General features: G+C 48.6%; 1 protein-coding gene across 1 annotated transcript in view; it reads left to right on the top strand.

Moving 5' to 3' along the window:
* EIF3F (eukaryotic translation initiation factor 3 subunit F) overlaps positions 1–6017 on the top strand; it is a gene marked incomplete at its 5' end in the record, with an annotated part of 9598 nt that extends 3581 nt beyond the window's left edge. The window contains 7 exons of the mRNA XM_006763512.1: positions 2303–2373; positions 2608–2687; positions 3098–3235; positions 4475–4566; positions 4982–5118; positions 5242–5355; positions 5818–6017. Of these exons, the coding sequence (XP_006763575.1) occupies positions 2303–2373; positions 2608–2687; positions 3098–3235; positions 4475–4566; positions 4982–5118; positions 5242–5355; positions 5818–5895 (710 nt within the window). The remainder of the gene's footprint in view (positions 1–2302; positions 2374–2607; positions 2688–3097; positions 3236–4474; positions 4567–4981; positions 5119–5241; positions 5356–5817) is intronic.
* Positions 6018–10213: the final 4196 nt, after the last annotated feature.

Raw genomic sequence — 10213 nt, 5'->3', positions numbered from 1 at the left:
TGCCCCGTCCCTCAGCCTCCCCGGTGCCCCATCCCTCAGCCTGCCCGATGCCCCATCCCTCAGCCTGCCCGATGCCCCATCCCTCAGCCTCCCTGATGCCCCATCCCTCAGCCTCCTCGATGCCCCATCCCTCAGCCTGCCCAATGCTCGCCCCTAAGGACCCGGGTTCCCCAGCGCGGCCTGAGCCTCCATGTGGACACTCACAGTTGTATTGTCTGTTTGTGACATTATTTGTTTAACCTTCGCAGCAGAGAATAGCCCTTTCCCCACCCACGTTCCCAATTTGGGGGTCAGGTATTCTTTATGTTAAAGTAACTTGTAAAACAGAGACGCACTAACAAGGACTTACTGGTAACATACCCCTTCCTCTGGGGACTGCTGGTCCCACCAGATTCATTTCCACCCCATCTCAGTCACAAATTGTGGGCACCGTGTGAGCCCACTCAGTCGCATGCCTCACCTCTCCTCCTTCCTCTGCCCTTGTGGTAGCCGTCCCGCAGAAGACCGAGTATTGCGAAGAGGACGTGCTCTGTGGGCCGACTCCCCCAGTTTGTCCCCTGCGCCTTGGGGACAGAGTCCCTTCAGGGGCCACCTCGGGCTTAGGCTCCGGGAGACCTAGATTACTGGGGAAAGCGTCTAGCCACTGGGCCAGAGCAGCTGCTGGTCGCCCTCCCCTCCGCACCAGGCCTGTCCCACCCCTGAGACACGCACATTCTCTCTTTTCCTTTGGGGGCATAGCATTTTACAGGAACGTCAACTAATCCATTCTCTCCCAACAGTGCCACGGTTTCCCTCACACCAAGCTTTGTGTTCTCTTTGACTCGAGCACCTCCCTACGCTCCCCTACTTGTTTCTTTAAGTTTCACTCATATCCAGGTTCCCCGGAAAAGTGAGCCCTGTCGATCCTTCTTCCCGTACATCCCCCTCATCCCCATTCTTAACTTCCCAAAACTTGACAGCGTTCTGTGACTATGCCCTGCTTTGACCTTGTAATAAATGGCTTTTGCATCGCTGACTTGGCACTCAACAAATACTTACTCGTTTAGCTACTCTGTCAAATTTTCCAAACTCACTGGGGCTACTTAACTAAAGAAAACTGCAGTGACTCTCGTTAGAGCAACTGTAGCCTAGATCTTCAGCTCTTCGTCCAGACAGACATCATGGTGCAGTGCGAGGCGTATAGAGGCCGTGTTTACTTAGGAGTGGTGCGTGGAGTCTGCTTGGCAGGGACAGATTTCCTCAGACTTTAATTTATGAAACACATTTCATTTGGTTAAATGAAGTTACTGGTGTTTTTATGTATCATAAGACTGTTGGGCACTTGGAAGTCAAAGCTTGGAAACAGTTCAGTCAGAAAAAGCGAAGGACCATATGATTTCACTCATGTGAAATATAAAACTGGAACTTGTGAACACAAACAGCAGGGAGGTCACTCCCACAGGGGGAGTGCCATTCAGCCAGAAGCCGGGCTCACGGCTGGCAAGCGCAGCAGTGGTAGCAGGAGCCTCTCCCGCCTCCGTGGCAGTGCTAAGGATGTCTGACAGACATCCTCTGAGCGCTCCCAAACTATGAGAGGGCACAGGCCAGGCTGAGGGCCCTCCCCGCCCCCCAGTGCATGAATTTCGTGCACCAGGCCTCTAGTATGTTCATGTTGACCAATTTCACCCCAATAAACTTACTGTAAAAAAAAAAAAAGTAAAAGCTTAATAAATGAGCTCTACTCTAACCTTAAGTTGGAGATGAAGCCATATTCTTATATGCAAATAGTTTAGAATGTAATGTGGTAAATGCTCTAGTAGAAAGGTGTCCTAGAGGCATAGAAAATATAGAAGGCTTAAGTATCTCAAAAACTTGACGTGGTCAAGTCTTAGATGCTGCTGAGAGGTCAAAAAAGTTGGAAGGTATATCCATTGGGTTTGGGGGCATAGTTTCAGCTAAGGAGCGAAACCATGGTAACGTGGAATTAGACACTAACAGGTATAAGCAGCATTGTGGTCCCTGGTGGAGAGGGGAGCACGTGAAGCCTGGGGTGGGAGTAGGAAAAGCAGAAGTGAAGGGGCTGGCAGTTTTGTTGGGGTTGAGAAACAGGTGTGCGCAGTGGGAGCAACGTGTCAGAACCAGAAGAGAAGTTTGTGGTAAACGCTGACATTGGTGTTGGAGGTTCACAGGCAGGTCCTGGGTGATCGTAGGGTTAAGGTGCTGATCCTGGACCAGACGGCTGAATATCTGAAAGCACGAGGAAGGGGGTCGGGGGCGGTTAGGAGCCTTTGGGTCACATAACACGGACAATCCTCTCTCACAGGAACCGTTGACAAGCACTCAGTGGAAGTCACCAACTGCTTTTCAGTGCCGCACAACGAGTCAGAGGATGAGGTGAGTGGGACCCTAGCTGCCCCTGTGCAGTCTGTAGCTGTTCTTTTGCTGGGCTCCCCTTCGGGCCCTCCCCCACACTATGCTGTGCTCACAACTAGAGTCCTCCAGTTCACAGAGCTTCGCTCCTTTCGGACAAACTGCACGTGCCTTTTCTGTCTGGTGGGTGGCCTCTCATTCTTAGCCATTTTTTTCTATGAACTTCTGGCTTCTGAGCTTCCTTTCCTGCCTTCTTAGGTGGCTGTTGACATGGAATTTGCTAAGAACATGTATGAATTGCACAAGAAAGTCTCTCCAAATGAGCTCATCCTGGGCTGGTAAGTTGGGATACAGGGGGGTTGGAGAGTCTCAGTGATTGCCAAGGCCTTTTGCCACCAGACTAGATGTGCTCCCTCTTCAGGAGACAGAGCACTGAAGGTGTGTGACCTCGAGGGGCTGTGAATTCAGTGCGTGTTGCTGGCTATTCTGATCCTTTGAGGCCAGAAATATCTTTTCAGTTGCAGCTTTTACTGAACAAGTCTTTTGCTTTGCTAATGATTTGGGATTTTTCAAGAGCTCTAAGTCAGCTTTTGATTTGATTTGATATAGTTTCCTATGTTTACTGTTTTATTATTTGGAGTGTCACCGGGTATCCCTACCATGGTACCTAGAGACACCCATGCCACCATCGTGGTTGGTATTGATGTCACATGTAGGCATGCGTCCACAACCGTGTTTCATTTTCCAGGTACGCTACAGGCCATGACATCACAGAGCACTCTGTGCTGATCCATGAGTACTACAGCCGGGAGGCCCCCAACCCCATTCACCTCACCGTGGACACGAGCCTCCAGAATGGTCGCATGAGCATCAAGGCTTATGTCAGGTGACCAGGGTCTTGGGCCACAAGGGCATAAAAGGCTATCTAGTTCATACCATGGCCAGATGACACCCACCTCCAGCCCCGGCAGGTACAACTCCCTGCCTCCTAAGGAAGCCCCTCAGAAAAGTTTTATTTGCCCTGAAACAAATCCATCCTGGAAATTTCCACTCGCTGATCCTAGCTGTACCCCAGATTTCTCCTTGCTCTTAACCAGTGTCAAGGGGCAGCCCTTTAGGTATTTGAGCAAGCTATCATGTTCTTCATGTCACTTTTTTGGTGGGGGGTGGGGGGCGGCTAATTCTGTACAGTTGCTATGGTCGATCCTTCCATGGTGTTCTGGTCATGGTCCTTCACCATGTTCACTGCTTGTCTGAGCTGCCCTCTGTAGTGTGTTCTTCTCCCTGGAACTGAGCAGGGATAGGGGTAGTGCACATTGAGAATGGCTGTCCTTATGGCTGTCCAGGGTTTAGTACAGTTTGATGACCGTAACGTTACAGTATTAAACTGGTGAAAGTGGCGGTTAGTGGGGGGTATTGGGAAAGGCTGCAGTGGCATGCTGAAGCAGGGGCTGCTCTTGGAGTTGGAAGGATTCTACTTTCTGTTTATAATGAAGGCATTTGTTAAGTTTATATGCTGATTAACTTTGTGCTGTTTCTGTGTCTGACAGTGACGTAACTAGTTAACAATTATGCAGTAAGACAGATGGTGGGTACCAAGCCCTTATGGCCAGTTGGGGTACCACTAGGCTCTAGCGTTGCCTGCTTTCTTAGCCTTCCCAGATATTTCATGTATCTCAGACCCAGTTGGAAGTGTTTAGCTGACATAGTAAAGGCAGTCTCCTTTAGTGCGATGACTTGCGGCACCCGACCTAATCTGGTGGGCTGGAGTGAATTTGTCTATCAGATGCAGATGGAGGGCTCAGTCCCAGAAAAGACCTGTCCTGTCTCTTCTTTCTGTGGTGGTGGATGTCTAGGCAGCCAGCTCCAAGGAAAATTAGTGTCCTGTTCTCTCATCACTGAGATTGCACAGGTACCACAGGTCCGAAAGCTGAGTCCCCTCCCACAGGCCAAGGGGTTGGTGTGTGGAATGAGCAAAGGGGAGAAAGTGAGCCCTCTGGGGTTCGAGCCTTCTTATGTCAGAACCTTGGGAGCCGTACTCTTGGTGTGGCTGCTTTCCTGGCCTGCACCTGATGTGGAAGCCCTCCCAAGGCCATCTTGTTTACCTTGACTTCTCTCTCCCCAGCACTTTAATGGGTGTCCCTGGGAGGACCATGGGGGTGATGTTCACACCTCTGACGGTGAAGTACGCGTACTATGACACTGAGCGCATTGGCGGTGAGTCACCTTCCATGCTCTCTTTCAAGGCCTTTGGCATTTGCATGGGAGGAGTTGCTGCTTTCTGACAAGGATGGAGGGCCTTGGGTTGGTTAAAGAGGAACCATTGAAGTCAGTCATTCTCCTACATAAATGGGATTCAAGGAATTATGTGTGAAATTGTTAAAGGTGGGAGATTATCAGTACCACAGGCTACATGGCTGTTCATATGAGACCAAAACCAGTGATAGCATTCTAGGTGCAGGAGTTGGCCGCTGTCTTGAGAAACACTAATAAGGGCAGAGCTGGGGAGTTGGGGGAAGTAAACCGAGTCCAGAGGGAGGTGGGAGAGTTAGCAGGATGGTTAGAAATCATCTCTTTCCTGATGGAATCACTGAGTTTTCCATTTCTTCTACCTCCCAACCCAACCCCACAGTTGACCTGATCATGAAGACCTGTTTTAGCACCAACCGGGTGATTGGACTCTCAAGTGACTTGCAGCAAGTAGCAGGGTCCTCGGCTCGCATCCAGGATGCCCTCAGCACAGTGTTGCAGTATGCGGAGGACGTGCTGGTGAGGAGGGGAGGGGACAGGAAGGAGGGCATAGGTCCACCCTAGCTTGCTGGGGGGTCTGCTGAAATGACAGCCCTCAGCTGTGAGACTTAACTGTGCCCATTCAATCTGTTTGGTGCTCAGTCTGGAAAGGTGTCCGCTGACAATACTGTGGGCCGCTTCTTGATGAGTCTGGTTAACCAAGTACCCAAGATCGTTCCCGAGGACTTCGAGACCATGCTCAACAGCAACATCAATGTGAGTGCCGCTCCTCGGTTCCTGGGAGCCTGTGCCTTCCTACCTCACCACGGATGTGAAGGGACTTGGGGGACAGGAGACTGGGCTTCGCCTTTGCCACCCTTACTCTCCCGTTTGGGAGGAAGAGAGAGTACACATGCTCAGAGACCCCTTCTCCTTCCTTGATTGCATTGGCCCAGGTCCTGCTGATACTGTGACTTGTTATCTAAATCCATAGTTGAAAGAAATGCTTAAATTCAAAGGTTAATAAAAATGCAATTTCTTATTTTTCTCATTGAGTTCAGAGATGGGAGTGTTCTCAAGCATTTCCTTCCCGTCTTCTACCTCTCACTTACCCTCTCCCAGCTGTCATTTATCCAGGATGGTCCACACACCCAGTGTCTGTTGGCGAGCTGCCCAGACCAGCCTTTCTGCTCCCCTTCCACCCAGCTCCTCACTCATCATGACTTCTTTCTCTTCCAGGACCTACTGATGGTGACCTACCTGGCCAATCTCACCCAGTCACAGATTGCCCTCAACGAGAAACTTGTCAACCTGTGAATGGCCCCAGCAGTAGGACTCAGAGTGGAGTGAAGTGGAAATGGCTTCTTGTGGTTTGAGTCACACTGAGTGAGTCAGCTGCTTGTGACTCTAAATAAACATAGCCTATCTTTTGTAAATGATTCCATCTTATGTGCATTTACTGCTGGGGAAGGCAGAAAACTGTTCGAGAGCTCATGCAGAAACCACAAGTGAGTACTTTGGGTAGAAGTTAGTTGTGTGCTTGTCATCAGTTGTACCCACAGCCCAAGCTGCTGTAGCTTCACCTGCGCCCGAATCAGATAGCCTTAGCATACTGGTCACAGGGACACTGTCTCCCTACTCTTCTTGCTTATGATCGGAGCACATAGAAAGTTTTTTGTCACTTCTCTTCCATAGCATCTTAGGTGGATGGCAGTATAAAGGGTTGTGTTGTGCACAATTTGAAGTCCCTAGAGAATGTGCTGGCGAGGGAGAGAAGGAGGTGGATACAGATCTCAGTCCTGGGACCCATGAGTCCTGGTAGGAAGACAGCTTCTCCGTGGTGAGAAAACATTGCTTTATCGAATATTTCCTCTTGGTTTTCAGCCTGGAGAAGTTTCCCACAGTACGGTGAGCCACTTCTTGAAAGGGTCACATGGGTTCCACAGGAAATAAAAATGAGAATATATTCAGGGGAAATCATTGAGAATTGGATACTTAATCTAAACTGAAAGAATAGAGGGTGTGCTCAGTGTTTTAAAATACGTAAATAGTAGGAACGAGCTGTTTGACACTGGTTCAGGGGGGCAGAATTACCATTTCTAGGTCAAGTGTTTCCCCATTTTAGTGGGGAAAACAGAAAAGTAATCACTTGCAAAACAGTGGAAAATGAGTGCTGATCTAATACTTACTGAGCACCTGTTATGTTTGGGGGCAGTAGTTATTTTCAGAGGAGTGTAGTACATTACTTGAAGTTACACAATTAGTAAGTGATGAAACAAGATTTGAATTCAGGTTTGAATTTCATTTTTGTGTGTAGCCCTCTGCTTCACAGTTTAGTGGCCCAATGAAATCATTAATAGGGCAAAAATGCAACATGACAGGAGCACATGATAAGGATTGACCAACTCTCAGAGGGCATCTGGGAGGATTCTACCCAGGACGTTATATCTGAGCTGGTTTTTTGTTTTTCAGCCAGGAAATCATGAAAGGCAGAAGAAACATAAAAAAGCTTAACCTACTACGAGCTAAAGGAAGTGTTTATAAGGATTGGATCATGGATCTCTAATAAAGCTTCAAGCTTGACTGCAAAAAAACAAAAAACAGAACTTAACCTAAGGGGACATATGCAGGAGCCGAGCATAGGGCCCTCCGTCTGTGGAGGTGAGCTCTGTATTCCGGAAGCTGTGGGAAGCCAGTGGATAATTTTAAGTGGATTTAGTCAGATGTGGGTTTTAGGAAGATCACCTGGTAGTGTAGGAAGGGTAGAAATAGAAAGCAGGGCGATGAGTTTGAGGGCCACTGTTGGTTCAGAGGAGAGATGAGTGCCCAAACTGAGGCAGTAGTGGTGGGGATGGTGAGGAAGACTCGGATTCTAGAGGATGTTACGAGGCAGACTAAGGAGGCCCTGAGACGGGTTGAAACATGGATGGTGAGAGGTAGGAGGAGTCCAGGGTTGCCTGTTTCTGGTATTAGTGGGTGAAGCGATGGTCATATGTGGAAGCTGGCTATTCCAAAGTGCTGGAAGCTTAGAGGATGCAGAGAGCTGGGACCAGAATTAAGGTTAGAGGGACCACACGGTGAGGTCTTCAGTGCAAAACAAAAGAATTGTGACTGGTGAACTGAACTGCACCAGGTCTTTTGGGAAAGGCTGAAGAATTCAAGTTAGCCATTTGCTCATGTGATACTTAAATGCCAAACTCTGTGCTAAGCAAAAAGCCATGTGACCTGCTTAAGATGTACCAGAGAGGACCAAGTAACCATTATCTTGGGAGTCACAGGTGTCGCGGGTTATGGAAGGCGTCTCATCAGGAAGTTAAATCTAAGCTGGACTTGAATGAGGGCAGACTGAAAAAGAAGACAGGAGAAAATGGCCTTCTAGGCACAGAAAGGAATAGGTGCAAAGGCTCAGAGAAAGGCAGCGTCAGCCATGTGGCTCCAGCCTTGCTGACTCCTGGCTCAGGAGCTGTTTGTGAGGAAAGGAACGCTCTGTACCTAGGCTGACTGAAAAATAATGACTGGATTTTTTAAAAAATATTTTTAAAAATTGATTTTTAGAGAGAGAGAGTGGAGGGGAGGGGAGAGAGAGAAATATCAATTGGCTGCCTCCAGCACACCCCCTATTGGGGATCAATCCCGCAACACAAGCCAATATTTTTAAAAATTGATTTTTAGAGAGAGAGGGGAGGGGAGAGAGAGAAATATCAATTGGACCAACCCCGCAACACAAGCCTGTGCCTTGACTGGGAATCGAACCTGAAACCTTTCGGTTCACAGGACGATGCACTGGCCAGGGCTGGATTTTAAAAACAGACTTGCTTATGTTCGCACAAGTCTGTTTTTACTGTCAATGTGTGTACATGTTCTCTGTTATGTGGTTGTGCTTATGCTAAAAACAATGTGGCTTGACTTCTGTGACACACCGCACTCCCCGGATTTTCTCTCAACTGCCTTAACCACTCTTCAGTGCTTTTTCTTGGTCCTTCCTCCTCTGACCCTCCCTACTGTTTCATTCCCCAGGGCTGCATCCTGAGCCCTCTGCACCACCTCTGCACCCTCTGCCTGGAAGACCTCACGAAGTCTGTGACAGTTATGACTGCCTGTATGTTCAGGATGCCCATGCTCTAGCTCTAGCTCTGGCCACATTCAGAACTAGTTTCCTGATGCTGGACTAGTTAAACTGACACAAGATACCTCACCTGGATGTCTCAAAAGCATCTGAAATTCAGTTCCATATTGAACTGATTGTCTCTTCCTCCCCCACAAATCACCTGAATTTTCTTCCTCAGGTGATAACTCAACTATGTTCCCAGTTATCCAAACCCTAAACCTTGGGTAAATTCTTGATTCTCCCCTCCCTTTCCACCATCATGCCTCAACTAGTTAATTACTACTCTGCCTTCAGTCTTGCCCTCTATGATGATAGATAGATAGATAGATAGACAGATAGATAGATAGATGATATAGATATAGATATAGATATGTTGGTCGTCATACTCCTGGCAGGCAGCTTGTAAAACCTTGGGAATTTCCTAAGTGATGGGAGCTATAAAGATAGAGTCTTGTTATTCCTAACAAGCCCCTGTCAACAGCATCTAAGTTTATGTTAATGAAGTGATTTTAGAAAGCCTCTAGATAACCATAAGATGGGGACTGGTTGCCAGGAGAACTGACCTGCGTGATTGGAGGTGGGAACTTTGAGCTGGATTTAATGCCAGTGAGTTAATCAAACTCCCCTACATATGAGGCCTCCACAAACCCCACAAGGACAGTTCGGAGAGCTCCTGGGCCGGTGAACAAGAATGCAGCCAGGAACCCGGTGCGTGCCAGGACGGTGACACAGCCAGACAGGGCCTGCAGCTCCTGGGTGCCAGACAGACCCCTTCAGACCGCACTCTGCCTCTTCATCTGGCTGCTCATTCGTATCCTTTGTAGTAAATCAGTAATGGCTAGTGATCTCCAGTTCTGTGAAGTGCTCCAGCAAACTAATCCAACCCAAGGAGGGGGCCGTGGGAAGCTCCAATTTGTGGTGGGTCGGTAATGCACAGGTGTCAGCCTGGACTTGCAACTGGCATCTGAGGGGGTGGGGGCCGTCTTGTGGGACTGAGCTCTTAACCTTAGGACCTGACACTGTGTCCAGGTAAATAGTGTCCAAACTATGCTAAACTGTGGGACACTCAGCCGGTGTCAGAGTTGCATGGTGTGGAAAGTCACCTGCACGTCTGATCACGGAAATGTTTGATGTGAGTAGTCCGTTTAGAGAAAAACGGTTTTCCTGTTCACCTCTCTGGTCCATTCTCACAGCAGCCACACTGCTCTTTGCAAATCTGACCAGGATACACCTCAGTTGAAATCTCTTCAGTGGAGCCCCATAGCCCAGGGTCAACTCCATACTTCTTAACACAACCTGCATGGCTCATCAGATTGCATGGCTCTCCAGCTCTATCCCTTACTCCCAGCCTGGGCTTCCTTGCACTTGCTCTCTGCTCTGCTACAATATGTGCCCCTTTGGCTCATCCTACTGCTCATCCCTTAGGTTTTAGTCCAAATGTGCCTCCTTGGAAGGTGCTCCTAGACCAGGATTCCATGATACTCTCCTAGCTTAGCATTTATCTCACCGTTTTGAGCTTGTCTGTTT

This window comes from Myotis davidii, unplaced genomic scaffold (genome assembly GCF_000327345.1).
Source record: "Myotis davidii unplaced genomic scaffold, ASM32734v1 scaffold118, whole genome shotgun sequence".
Classification (NCBI taxonomy): Eukaryota; Metazoa; Chordata; class Mammalia; order Chiroptera; family Vespertilionidae; genus Myotis; species Myotis davidii.
This window is presented reverse-complemented; position numbering and strand designations above follow the sequence as displayed.